A 14,779-nucleotide genomic window follows, 5' to 3' on the forward strand; every position below is an offset into this window, starting at 1 on the left:
AGAGTCGAGATGCCTAGCGACTGTATCCAGAAGAGTTAGGCTGGCATCCTCGACTCCCCGTTTCGCCCTGTAGGCAAACTGGAGCGGGTCCAGACTTGCCCACCATGGTGGTAAGCTCCTCAGCCACCACCCTCTCCATGCATTTGCAGAGGATGGAGGTGAGTGCCACAGGCCTTAAGTCTTTCATGGCTTTGGCATGGGGCAGGGCATTTTTTGGGAACAGGGTTGATGGTTGTCTCCTTCCTTGCCCTGGGGACGAAGCTGGCGTTCAGGAACAGCTGGAAAAGCTGTGCCACCACACCGCCCAGCTCAGCCGCACACTCCTTCAGTATGCAGACCATGAGCCCGTCCGGTCCAGGAGCTTTCCTCGGATGTAACTTGGAGAGACTAAAAACAACCTTCTGCACCTCCACACTAATAGATGCAGGGGCGTAGCTGGTGTTGGTCGGGGTCTAGTTCTCCACGGTGTCAGTCCTGTTGAACCTGGCATAGAAGGTGCTCAGCTGCTCTGCAAAGGAGGCGGGGTCTGGGCACTGTATCTGGGCTGGTTTCTGAGATCTGTCCATCCTGGTGTTAAGACTCTAACCACGCCTCCCTTGCATTACCCCTGGTGAACCTCTCCTCTATCTTATTTTTTCATTGGAGCGTGGCCAGCTTGTTTTTGTGCTTCAGCTTCCTTTTCAGTTCAGCTGAGCCTCAAACTGCAAGTCGCTCAAACAAAGGAGCGCCCTGCCTTGATACACATTAGAGCTGCAGCTAATGATTAACTAATTATTAATTTATCTATTGATTAATAATCAAATCCATTGGTTAGTCTATAAAATAACAGAAAGTGATGACTATCTCCAATCAAAAGTTCCCAGAGACCCAGTGATCTCGTCCATTTGCTAATTTTGTTAAAAATTAAAAAGCATTCAATGATATGAAACAGAGAGAAGTTCAAATGTTACATATTTGAGAAGCAGAAACCAGCTAATGTTTGACATTTTATTTGTTAAATGGCCTGAAAGAATAAACCCATCATTAAAATGGTCAAATTAATTTTCTGTTGATTGACTTCTGTTGATTACTCAACTAATCGTTTTAGTCATAGGCACACACGAAGACATTAACTGTGTAGTGTAATGATGTTTGAATTCTTGTTGTCACAGTTTTGTTGGGATTGTAAGAATTTAATAGTTGTAAAAAGCTTTGCTTCTAAAAACAAGGCAAATTGTTGAGCTTTAACCTGTCATCCTCTTCCATAGTGCCTGTGGTGGAAGGTTATGTGAGCAGCCCCAGGTTTTCAGCTCCTATTTCCATGTGTGAGATTCCTGACAGCCTCCATGACACCAGGGAGCCAACCATCGCTCAGCTGTTACAGGAGAAAGCACTTTACTCTTTTTCTGAGTGGCCGAAGGTACTGTGATGTCATTTATGCTTAAAATGTCTGTTATGGTATTTCTAGAATTTGTGCATGAAATGCAATGCAGAACTGCAGATGTTCAGCACTATATGTTAATCCTTTCAAGCAACAAAACCTTTTTTAGCAACAAAACTTATTATATCATAGACTAAACTCATACTTAAGGGTTGTTATTAGTTTTTAATGGTTTTCAGCCAAAACTCAGTTTAAGATTCCCCCCAATATTGTGTCACCATGCACGCAAAAGTTTTTTTCTGCCGCAAGAAGACAGTGATCACTGTTGTTTACAGTGAGCAATGTTCGCTTGTGGTGAACGCAGCTCAGAAAATCCTCCTGCAGTAGAAAGAGAAAAATAAGTAGAAAATGTAAATGAGCTGCTGATTATTTAGAGTCCATCTAAGTAGATAAAAAACAGTTTTACTACAGAGTGGTTGTGTTGCAAAAGGTATTTATAAAACAGATTTTTGTGCTGTTATTATTTTTTAATCCATTTAAATTAAAAACACAACAAAAAATAATGAGCTTATTGTGTCAGACTCAGATTCTGAGTTAAAAAGAATGTATACCCATTCACATTATCATCCTCATGTCATTAGTTCAGTCCTATGCTGTTGTATCGCTCCCTGTAGGACCGGGTTATCATCAGCCGCCTGGACAGCATCTGCCACGCCATCCTGAAGGGGAAGTGGCCTTCATCAAGTGAGCAGTACGACTCGCCCGGCTCCCTGGCTGCCAACTCCTGCCTGGCCAACAGTTTAGCGCAGCACCAGCACCACCGAGCGGGCTTCCTCCCCACCACGGCCTCAAGCTCCGTCCCAGGCCAGGCCAGGGTTCAGCAGACGAACTCTGGGCTGGGGTTCTCCATCCCTCCCCCTCTCACAAGACTACCTAAGGTGAGAACATCCCTGTGACCCACTGAATGAATGAACTAACTCCTTTTTGTTGTACATATCTATGCATCTATCATCTGTCCACATTTATCTCCACTATCTCACACCATGGTTCATACAAGTGGTGTCCAGTTTGCACTGCTAATAATGCTAAAAGTGCTAATAACTAAGCAGACTGTAGACTCCTGATAACTAACAGTCTGAAAAGACTCTGCAAAGTGCATCAGCACTTTGACTTGTCCTTTTTGTGCTCCCAAAGAGTATTGCTATTTTTTCAATCAATTGAAATAGGTTTTCCATAAAAAACTTTTTTTTTTAAATGTACATATAATTTATGTCACATCCATTTGATGTAACTCTATCTTATCAGGTATACCAATAAATTAAAGTATATAATGTAAATATGTTTTACATATATAATCTATCTTTGTTAGATTTATAGCTCAACACATAAAAGATCTTTACTCACGAATCACTGTTTAGTCAGAAGACAAAATACTATGTACTACTCAAATGTAGACCAGGTTTGTCAGGTAGAGCTGGGCACCTCTCTTCACCTCTCTTCACACCATTGCTTTGTTGCTTTTTTGTAAAGTTCCCTGTCTCTGTAATGTGTACTGTTGATATTATACATGTTGATATCAGACTTGGGAAGGTAGTCATATTGTAAATTATTTCTTTAACTAGCATATATAAAGAAACATATAAATTTTAAGGACAGAAAATTAAAGATAATGTGAATACTATATTTTTTATTTACACCCAATTTATAGTCTGACTAATTATCTTTACAGTGTGTTTTATACAAAGGCATCAGTTCCAAAATGTTACACACCATAGACCAGGGAACAAATGGGCTCTGAGCTACTTATTTGACTCCAAATCTCATACTTTTCAGAGGTAAACAAACTAGGAAAGCTTTGGAAGCTTCTTCAAGCACCTGATGAGTTAAACAAAGTCTAAAATCTAAATCAACTTTTAAATAACGGTTGAGGTGTAGAACTCATGGTTTTACCCAGGTCTGGTTAATAGCCGCCACTGTGTTGTGTCTCAGTCCATATGTATGTTTAACAAAGCCATCATCTCTCTCCCATTCTTGTCTACCCCTCACCCACTCTGTCCACCCTGACAGTACATGCAGCGGGGCGGGGCATGTGGGCGCGGAGCTTGGCGCCTCACCTCCTTGCCTCTCTTACAGGAGAGGCTCGTGGCTCCTCCCTATCTCCCCGAGCTCAAACGAGCGGGTGGTCGGAGGTCTTACGACTATGAAGCTGCTGCCGCTGCAGCCGCTGCCAAGGTTTTAGCTGGGAAATCCGCATCTTCATGCCATACTGCTACCACCACAAGCTCCAGTGGTGCTACTTCGGTGGTGGCCCCACCCTCTCACCGTACAGGAGCCATGTTGATTAATGGTTGGCAAGAAGCAGCCATTGATCTAACTAAGTCGTCCGGAGAAATAAGCACCACCAGTGGCATTGGGACAGGAGAAGCTGTGGTTGCACCAGGAATCAGCCACCATGGTGCTGGCAGCAGTCATAAGCTGCCGCCACCACCCCCCATCACAGCGCCATTAACAGGTTCTGTGGGAATCGACATGGCCGGGATACTGCAGGCCGGGCTCATCCATCCTGTAACGGGGCAAATAGTTAACGGAAGCCTGAGGGGAGATGACTCACTGAGGAGGAGGAGAGGGAGGAGAAGAAACGTGGAAGCACTGTACTCTGAGTTCACCAAGAGTAGAGGACTGCACCTCCCAGAGACACAGGTGGGTAGAGCGAGGAGGGCCTTTTAAGTGTAAGGGCAGTTGTAATTGTTGTATGTGCTTCAGTGTAGAAGAGAGAAACCACACCTAGGGGGTAGGTAATAAAGGTAATAAAAAAAGATTGCATTCGAGTGGAAAATCCTTTTACCCTCTCAGAATTTCAAAACATTAAAACGGCTGCACCTGTGTGTGTCTTTCCACCTGCAGGGCCGGGTGGAGGTGATCAGCCACTCCTCCGTCTCCTCCTCTACCTCCTCGCCATCCCCCTCTCCTTCAGAGCGACCTGCTGGCCCTCCCACACCGTCCTCCTCTTCTACGCCCACCCCCACCCAGACGCCTCCTCAGCCAGAGATCGTGGCCATCGACAGAGAGGCAGCCAGCAAAGGTCTGATCGAGTGGCTGAGACAGAATCCAGGCTACAGCATGGATCTCCCCACATTCGCTCATGTAAGTCTGATGTTTTGTGTGATTATTTCGATACATTTGCTTTTATCAGCAAGGTTATGGTTATCAGCCATTTTCAGCCAGAGGACAGGAGAGTCCTGTGAGCTTCGAGAGTTTGGGAAAGTTTCTTTGATAATCTATAGTTGACTTGTACTTAATTTACCGTGAATTTGCTGTAGATATTAAATTTGCAGACGGTGCGTTTAAGGCTGATGGGGAAAATTGTCACGCACAGTAGTCTACCGTAAAACGTCCAATAGTGTGTATTTGTTTGATTGACAATGAGAGACTCCGTAAACATTAATAGAAGTTTTATGTTACATTTACGTTACATCAGCTAGCTATAGACGGTGGTGTATAGCTGCGTGCCATCTTTTCCTTATAGTCAGTCATGGTTACTAGCTAGTTAACAAGCTAGAGATGCGCCAAGATGGGGGGATGCAAGTTTAATGACAAAAATAACAATTCATAGGTATTAAAATATTAACTGTTTTGTCCAAGTAACCACTGTTTATTACATGTATGTATTAAAATCAAGCTAATGTTAGCTTCTACAGATTTTGCTGCTCTTCTGTGATTTGTCTGCTCACGTTTTACTTTTGTTACACTAATATCTGGACTACTTGTTATTTCTATGTGTTGTGTGTGTAAATTTTTGTGGCATTAGGTTGACAGTAAACCAGTGGAGCTTGTGGTTTTATGTACAACTACAGAATATGATTATGTGTGTGCAGCAAAAACAGAATCTGTGCCTTTTAAAAAAAAAAAAAAAAAAAATTCTGTTTACCATTTCCTACATTATCTGTTGTGAGCTGCTTTTTTTCAGGACATACATATAATTGATTCTCTCTTACTTCCTCTTTCCTCCATCCTGTCCTTTATCTCCCACTGTGCAGTCTGGAGCAGGTCTGTTACATAGTTTTGTAGAGCGTCCCAAGCAGAGGAGGCATCGCTGTAAAGACCCCACTAAGCTGGATATTAACTCTTTGACGGGGGAGGAAAGGGTTCCTGTTGTGCACAGAGGCACCGGACGCAGGGTAAAAAACATACACACACACACATACACACACACAGTACATAAACATCAGTTGGTTCGTGTCATAAAGTTCAGTCATGGGAAAAATCCATTAATAATACAGGCTGCTATGAAGTTGAGAAAGCAGGAAAAATTATTAATTAACTAAATATTAATTGATATCATTGTTCTAATATTGTACTGTTTTTCCTGCCTTGCAGCTTGGTGGTGCTATGGCCCCGGCCATAAAGGAGCTTTCCAGGTGGCTGGATGCCAACTCGGAGTACTATATAGCTCCAGACTGGGCTGATGTGGTCAAACACTCTGTGAGTATAATACACTAACACTGTTTGTCAGTGTCTCATGACCTCCTGCTGCAGGCATGAACGTGCAGGATTCTGAACTTGTGAATCAACATTACATGATGATTTTGATTGTCCTTTTTGAAAAATTATTTCTTTGTCTTTACTCAATTTTGAACTTTCTTTTTCCTCTTCTTATTTTTACTATTGTTGTTGTAATGTTACTTTGTGTTTCCTCAAACTTATGTAGATTCCTTTCTGTTCTCTTTCATACACAGTTACTGTAATCTATTAATGTGTAACTCCATGATCTTTAACCTCTTCCTCTCCTCCTCCTGCAGGGTTTCCTCCCTGAGGGGAAGTTCTCTCGGATCCTGACAGAACCAGTCAACAGAGACCCGGGCTCTCGGCGCCGTGGACGGCGACCTCGCAGTGAGATGCCTAAGCCCCTCCTGTCTGTCTCAGATTCCACCTCATCTGGCCTCGGCCCCCCTCTCTTCATGAACGGCGGATTGATTGGCAGCATGGACTCCATGGTGGCCATGCAGAACCTCCGTGGTGGTATTCCTGGAATTCCTATCTCCGGGATCATGGCAGCTGGATTCCCACATGGTTTCTCTGCAGCCGTCCAAGCGGGAGGAGCTGGAGCGTCGGCAGAGGATGCCAAGAACGGGTTGAGTATGTTACCCATGATGCTGCATGGCATCCCACATCCCCATGGGGCTGCGATCCCGCAACACGCCTTGTTCAGCGTCAGCGCAATGATGGCGCACACGCCGCCGCCACCTTCTCCTCACCCCAGCTCCTCCTCTTCCTCTTCATTGTCTGCTGCAAAGGTCACCACGACAACCGCACCGTCTACATCTGAGGCAGCCAGCCCCTCGTCGACAACACCTGCGGAGAGAGAGAGCACCGTCTCTTCTGGCTCAGGTGGAGGTGAAAATGAGAGGATCCGGGAAGAGAAAGGAGCAGCGGAAGCCAACAAAAGACCAGGAGGGGTGGAGGCAGCAGCCATCATTACCAGCAGGGCCCATCTTGGCTCTGCACATCTCGGAGCTGGCACCGGCAGCCATCTTACCTTCAACCCCTTCCTGATCCCGGGCATGTCCCACGGCCTGTTATACCCACACATGTTCTTGCCACACGGTGGCATCATGGCGCTGCCCGCTATGCCTCCTGGTGCAGTAGATGGCTCCCCGGGCAGTCCCAAGAGGAGGAGGAAGAGAGGGCGGGAGGAGGGGGAGAGAGAGGAGGAGAGGGAGAAGGCGGCGACGGGAAAGGTAGAGGAGAGAGAAAGTACAGTTAAGGCTAGTATTACCTCCCACCCAGCAGCCTCCTCATCTCCCCGCATCCCCTCTACCTCGACTCCAGACCCGGGCCTGTCTCCGACTGAAGAGCCCCAGACTGGGCAGGGAGATGAAGTGGATGGGTCTGCAGAGCCCCAGGAACCAGACTCCCATAACCATCCTGAGGGAGCAGCAACAGAGGAGAAAGAGGAAAGATTAGAGGACACAGGAGGAGAGGCAACAGAGGAGGAGAAGCAGGACACTGAGGAGCAGAGACAGGTGGAAGGAGAGGAAGCATAGAGGAGGAGAAAACTGCAGAGGACAGAGAGACAACCACTTCCTGCTCTCTCCTCCTGTCTCCTTTGTTGCTCTCTTTCTCGACTGAGCAACAGTGTAAAGTTTGTGCCGTGTCTGTCAGTCAATGTCCATGTAAAGACTTTTATTATGATGATGACTAATAATAATGATGATAATAATTATATTCAACTTGGTTATGTTTATATACCAAGACCCCACCCACCCTCCACTCCCTCCTTGTATACAAAAAAATCTAGTGTAAGAAATGATCTTCTGTGTATTCTTCCCCTTCATTCTGCATCGAGACTGTGTCGGGAGGGACACTTCTCAACAGGAACACACACACACACACACACACACACACTGCAGGCAAGATGTGACCAAGGAGCGGCTTTGGCAGTAATATTGATCCGTTTTTAAGCTCAAAGTGATCCAAGATGATCTGTTGCAAAGTTTTGGTTTGGTGTGTTTGCATGGACATGAGGATGACAATGGAGAGTTGTGGCACAGCTGTCAGAAATAGTTCTCTAAGTTCGAATTTCTCATCACAGTTTGGAAATTAAGAGAAGCTCAAACAGAGGAGCCTGTTCACCAGAGTACTGTCTTGTTATTTTGATTTCTGGCACACTCCACTAAATTGAGTGATTTGTTTTGGGAGTTTCACTGTGCAATGTTCAAAAACCTGCAGACTCAATTAACCTGGAAGTGTGTCTTGGTAACACTGAAGAGTCTGAACCAGCATTCCCAGATACATGTGACACTAAAATACCTTTTCCTAGTCGATACTGGGGGAAAACAGTGATAAACATTAACCTAATATGCAAGAGCTACTCAACCAAGAAAACAGACAGCAGCCCAAATACATTTCAGAATGTAGCCCTTTTGAAAATCTCTGAATCACCTTGATGTGGCTCCCAGAATAAAATTACATTTAGTACATTTTAAGAAAGCAGCCAAATCAGAAAAAAAAAGTTTATTAGATTTTTACCTACAAAAATTGAGAAAGTTGTGACTGTAATATTGACTAGAAGGTCAAAAAAGTCACAATACAAGTGAGGTTAATAAATCCCAGGCATGAATGTTGTATCTTAATTATAAGATAGCATTATCTGCCAGCCCCATTCGTTTTAGATACGATCATTCATATTATTTTTTTGCCTATAACTTTATTATTATCAATGCTTATTGTCAATGCTATGCCATTGCTGCTATAACTTCTTTTTAAAAGAGGTTCAGAGAGTTCAAATGTAATTTACTCTCACACTAGAATAATAATCCAGATTCCAGGAACAGGAAATGTTGAGTGCAACAGATATTCAGAACAAGAACTCCACCTTCTCATTTGCTTTCACAGATAAAAGCAGAGAACAATCATGAGATTCATTTGTTTTATTACTTTTTAGATCATGTAATGATTTTTTTTTTTTTTTTTTGTAACTCAGACACAAAGTCACTTTGAGAGATTGCCCTTCAAGTGTTTAGACCTAAAGAGCTCAGTCAGGCCACCAGGGGGTGGTACGAGGCAGATTTGATTGTGTCGTTTCCTGCAAACAAGGGGTGGAGTGAGGGATTGTGTGAGAAAAGAGAAGAATAGGTGGGGTTTTTTTCTGCCCTGGGGTTGCTTTTAACTGAGTCCCAAATGGAATTAACTTGCAGCAAATCAATGAAACAGTGGCTCATCATGAATAGTGCAAAATGACTGCTGCAAAATGTTTGCAATCATGACCTGTAGCATCACGTCTTTTTTTTTTTTTTTTTGCCATACTGTCCTCAACTCACTTTTTTCTCAGTGTGGGATTCTGTGTTCAGAGAGATATTATCTGCGTTGTCAACCATCTGTCCAGTGAAAGGGAATAGTCTGTTTTTTAGGAATGAAGAACAGATCAGATAAAGCAGGAAGAGGAGGGATACAAAGCAGTGTGAATCACTCGGGTTGAGTGCCTCGTCGTTGCTGTTTGGCTCATTTCTTTTCCTCAGATTAGTTTTAATAGCAGTTCATACTAAGAGTTTCTAAATATGTAAATCTATCGCTGTATATTGCAGGTTTTTTTTTGTTTTTTTTTAAAGCACACAATTTCTTTCTTTCGCCTTTTGTTTGTTTCTCCATTGGGGGAAAAATACTTGACAAATGCGAGGGGGGGTTTTGCATTGAGGTTAGTCCCAGTGTTTTCTGTATCAAACAGACTGTACTGTACATTAAATGGATGCAAGTTGCTGGTTTTATTCAGTCCTTTCAGAACAGGGTCTGTATTTTGGGGGTATGTCAAATGTTTCTGTTTATGACGTTGGACTTCACTTTTTTGTTTTCATACATGAAAACATTATTTTTGCACAATGTCTTTTTGTGAATGTTAACCTGTTTCTGTACTGTCTTGTAATTCCTTTATGTGTGTGTGAGAGTGTGCGTGATAATGGGAGAGAGAGAGTGTCTGTGTGCATGCATGCGCACACGTTCTGTTGTGGAGCTGTGTTTCTACTTCGGTCTCATCCTTACAGGTCACATTTCTTGGGGGGGAAAAAAAACATAGTTGTTGCCTTGTCACAAGTTTGTGGCTACATATAATTTATTATACTTTTCTTTTGCTTTGCCAAACTTTCACCAAATATGACATTCTTTCTCTTAGTTTCATTATGTATTATTCAAAGTAAAATGCCTTATTTAGCTAGTATTTTTTGTATAGATGTTCTGTTACATCTCCATATAGAGACATGTTATCGTGTTTGTGTTCAGTTTGTCCTTTGCCTGTATGCGTACACGGCCTTGGTGATGTGCATTATCTTCCAAAGCCAACAGTAATGTGAAGGTTCCACTGTCCAAATCACTACGTTGATTCCCAAAAGTCAATCAGTCATCCCTCAAAGCACAAATGGAGAGTTAACAAAAAGTGACTGTTTTCTTACCAGTGCCTCTAAAATTACTTTGAATAGTTTGTCTTTTTGTGGGCTTCACTTGCGCACTATGTTGACATCACGTTTCCATAGTGACATCATCCTTGGGAAAGTGATAAACATTTGAAAATGTAGCTCTTTGTTGGATTTCACCATTAGCAGATGATGCCATGCTGTTTATTAAAGGGGAATTCTGGATTCTTTTTCAAACTTGGTCTTATATACTTGTCCATTATGATTATTTGTCATGATAATATTTTACTCCGTTACCAAGTCCATTGTAGAGATTTGGAAAACCCCAGCAAGATGTCATTTGGAGTGAGGAGTGCAAGCCTTCTACAGCTTTTTAAATAATTTTTAGCAGAAACACTTATTTGGGGCCGACCAAAAGTTAAACACACAAAGTAGTCTACTGTAAATCCCTATAACTGTTCTAGCGAACTGCATAGCACAGTGGAACCACTTCTGGGTCAGTTTGCCGGCACTTTAGCCTTCCTTCTAACAAAGCTGCCTCTCACACTGCTCTGAAAAAGAATGTAATGTCATGGTTCAGATGTGGGCAATAAATAGAAATTCAGCAAACCAATCACAAACCGTAAACAATCGGAGAGCAGTGCTGTGGTTTGTAGTCCGGTATTGTTTTAATGCACTTAACTGGAGGATAGCCCACCACTAGAGTAATGACTTCTCCATATCCATTTACACAGTACGTCTATCAAATAATTTCAAATTCTCACAGTCAAAGTTGAACAAAGATGAACTCTTGACTCGACTCTTGACAGCCACAGATTACACCCAAATGGGAAATAAATCCGTGAATTCGTCTTTCAGGCTTCAATTGAAGTGACTGGCAGATGAAGCAAATATTTCTGGATATTGGTGTTTGGATTGAATATTTGACAGTACCTTTACCTACCATACACATTGGTTTGTTAACATTTTTGTTAGGTGGTGGCTTGCTCTTGAGTTACTGTGCATGCTAGAGAAGTAGCAGCAAACATAGTTCTTTTTTGTTCTTTTGTTCTCTTCTTTTTTTTAAATTTGATTTGATTCATAAAGAAATTTGTCTCTTTCTCTGTCTGACTGCCAATTATCTAAAGTCGATCAACCATAGCAAGTAAATACTCAATACCCAGTTGGAAGAGCGAAAGACACAGAATGTAGCCAAACTATTGGTCAGTAATGAATAAAAAAAATCAAAAATATAGCTTTGGGTCTCCAATTTTGCTGCACCACTAGGGTTCTGATGGGTCGGGCATGACAGAAGTGTGTACAGCCCGGATTGGGATTTCAGTTTTAGGCCTGTGCAGAACTCTAAGCAAACATGATAAGAGGGTTCATTTCTGTGCATAGATTTAATTGACTGAGACTATATGATGCATGGGGATGAATGCTGCTGCCCAGCTGCTATGCAATTTACTACAGTAGTTGCAGGGATGTCCAGGGGACTATTGTCTGCAGTTACTTTCAATTGGCCGCAAAGACAAGTGTTTAACATAATTTCTGTGGAACTGAATTTGGAAAGCTGTAGGAGGTTATGCTTCTTATCACAGCGTTCAGTGTCTCAAATCTCTCCAACAGAGTTGTCGAGACGCAGTTTGTGAAATACTAGAATTTCCCTCTAGGATGGCTGTTTAATCCCATACCATTCTCTTACTGCATGAGGCCTTCTGTTTGGTATCTAGCACATCTAGGATGATAATGCACACACAGTATGTATCCAGCTCAAGTATTTGATTGTTATTGTGTGTTTGTTGAGAGTTCTGGAGAAACATGCATCAGTAAATCAGAAGCGGAAGCTAGTTGTTATGTACCACAGCTAAATTATCTAAAAGGTTTAAAAGACAAAAAACAAACGTTTAATTCCACAGCTCATGTATGCACATCATTTCCTGTTACTGGCTTGTTCTTGTGTAAAAACTTGAAACAAAATCGTAGGTGCAGTATGTGACAACAGTTAGAGGTCAGTGAAGGCGATGGCTCTGTATTGTCTGTTCATGTCACACCATGCCTTCTTTAACAGTGTTCTTTCTTTTCATTGAAGTCCTTTTGGTTAACTTAAATGTTCTTCAGAATGGTCACCTCAAAATGTTGTAAACGTTTATCTCTTATCATAAATAATGTATTTATTGTATAGTTCTTGTCTTTACATCGTTGTCTCATGACTGATTAATGGTTGCTTTTGTTACTCTTGATCGTCTCATGAAAGACAAAAGCATTTTGGTTCACATGGAAGTTAAACTATCTGCTTTTCTTTGTAGCCCTCGTCACCTGCTAATCTGCTTTTTAGACGTAATTACATGGTAAAGAGTTCCTAGAATACCATCTCATTATTTTCCCAACATAGTTTGGGGAACCAAGCTATATGTGCCATACAATAATAATCCAGTCTAAGTGGATTTTTGGGCTGAAACAACTTTTAGAATCCTTTCCCAGGACCCAGGATGCAGCTAACAGTTGATCCAAATTATAAAATGTACATTTGTGTACATTTGTGTTGTAGGAGAAAATGACTGAAAACTAGCAGTTCTGGAGGGGACGTGGTAGTTAATCTGCCCTGCTTCAGAAACTACATACCTGAACAAGAAAGCAGGCGTAGATTTACACAGTTTAAACTCCTGTGAATATTTTTTGAGGGAAATTGTCTTACTTTCCTGTTGTTTTCTTGGTATTTTTTTTAAATCAAAAATACTGGATTGGATTGTTATTCATGTAGCTACAGTTGCAGAATCATCATTTAGATTTAAAATATTTACAACATCCATAAATGCCAATTAACGACTCACTAAATCAAAGGACAGATGCTGGACTTCGTGGCCTGTTTAAAATGATATTGCCTGAGAAATGTTTTACCATCTTGTAATCTTGTAGGTAATCAAACCATCACATGCTGGTTCTACTGTTTGACTTGCACATGACAGACCGCCTGGTTTTGACCGCCTGCATTACCACCATCACACTGTTGTTGATTACATTGGGGGCTGCTGGGTTTTGTCTTTGTTTTGAAGACTGGCCTTTATTTATTTGGAGGGTCCATATTCAGGCCTCCTGGGAAATATCTGCCCTGCTGAAGTGTCCTTAAGCAAGACACTGAATCCCTGTCAGCTGATTAGTAGCTGACTGTGACCTTTGACCTCCCTGGAGAAGGCGGCCAGTTTCGGTTTGTAATAGGATGAAGGTCATAAAATCTAAAACAAAGAAAGAGAAGGGGAATGTAGCCAGGTCATGTGATACTCTGTAACCTCTGAGAGCCGACAAAATCCAAACACTCGCCAAAGGTTTTGCTCAGATTCGGAACACAGAGGCAAACAGGATGAACAGATGTGTCACTTAAATGCTTAAATCGAATGTTGTTCCATCAAAAATTTAAACATCAAAAACTATTTTACAAAAAGTGAGAAAAACCTTGTGTTCCATCTGAATTCATTGCAGGCTGATTTCACAGACACTGAAATAAGAATTACAGCTTCTGGACTTATCCCCAATGCAATATTTAGATGTCATGTGTTTAAGACTTCACTGCAACGCTTGGGTTCTTGCAATTCCCACGTACAGTAAGCTTACAAAAATTTGATGTTCTGTTTCTGCAAAATGAGTGTCACAGCGTGTCACAGGGGCTGCCTGAATAAATTAGGAAACATAAGCTTATAAAACTATAATCAGACTACTATGACATTTTCACTCATACATTTTTCGTGAGCTAGTTTTTAGCTTATGGTACACATTTGTTTTTAAGAGGCATGCTGAAGGGAATCTAACTTTTGAAGCAATCTCAACACTTGATCATTTGTTAGAGAACAACAGCACGACCACGCAACTTAAAACCAAGAATTAATTTTTGACTAACTGAAAGAAAGCTGGGGAAGAAAAAAAACACCTCCTCCTAATTCATGTCTGTGAAACCACCCAGCTCAGCATTACAAAGATACGGCAAGCTAAATAATACGTGACTGTTCACAGCCCCTGTACTAGCGACGCTGAACCAAGTGCAAAGTAGTCCACAAGGATGTTCTTCTAAAACGTGGAGAAAAGACAATAACTGGCTGCTCCTGAAGTCAGAAACCTGATCATTACTAAGTAAGTTATGTGGTGGGGTTTTTAATCTTTTTCCTTTTATTTTTTTTCTTATTTGTAACTATAGCTCTCTGTATTCCCATGTGGACCAATCTCATGAGTCAAAACATGGTATGTGTGATCTTTTATTGTGCAATAAAAGATGACTTTCAACTTTCGTTTGTCTTTGGCGAGTAATTCATTAACACTGTGGAGATTCTTGACTGAATTTTGTCTGAAATCACTGCTGTAATTTCTGAATTTTGTGTCTATTTCAGGTTTGTTGACTGCGATGACCCTGAAGTGGTCTGGCAGCCTGTTCAATGCGTTTCTCTGCTTTCTGCACAGTGCATGCTGGGAAAGACTGCAGCGGCCCTGTAATGCTGAATAGGATTGAGCAGGTAGAGAAAAACATCTATGAAAACTGTCCTACACA

At 41.9% G+C, this 14,779-nt stretch overlaps 1 protein-coding gene across 10 annotated transcripts in view; it reads left to right on the forward strand.

Annotated features, from left to right (window-relative positions):
• Positions 1-14,522, forward strand: part of chd6 (chromodomain helicase DNA binding protein 6) — a 105,754-nt gene extending 91,232 nt beyond the window's left edge. For 9 of the 10 annotated variants that reach the window (XM_044217513.1, XM_044217530.1, XM_044217522.1 and 6 more), the window contains 7 exons: positions 1,248-1,399; positions 2,035-2,298; positions 3,428-4,060; positions 4,265-4,504; positions 5,398-5,538; positions 5,738-5,842; positions 6,160-14,522. In XM_044217513.1, the coding sequence (XP_044073448.1) occupies positions 1,248-1,399; positions 2,035-2,298; positions 3,428-4,060; positions 4,265-4,504; positions 5,398-5,538; positions 5,738-5,842; positions 6,160-7,404 (2,780 nt within the window). In that variant the 3' untranslated portion in view covers positions 7,405-14,522. The remainder of the gene's footprint in view (positions 1-1,247; positions 1,400-2,034; positions 2,299-3,427; positions 4,061-4,264; positions 4,505-5,397; positions 5,539-5,737; positions 5,843-6,159) is intronic. The other variant, XM_044217561.1, reaches the window with a different exon arrangement.
• Positions 14,523-14,779: the final 257 nt, after the last annotated feature.

The sequence above is a fragment of the Siniperca chuatsi genome, linkage group LG2, assembly GCF_020085105.1.
Source record: "Siniperca chuatsi isolate FFG_IHB_CAS linkage group LG2, ASM2008510v1, whole genome shotgun sequence".
Classification (NCBI taxonomy): Eukaryota; Metazoa; Chordata; class Actinopteri; order Centrarchiformes; family Sinipercidae; genus Siniperca; species Siniperca chuatsi.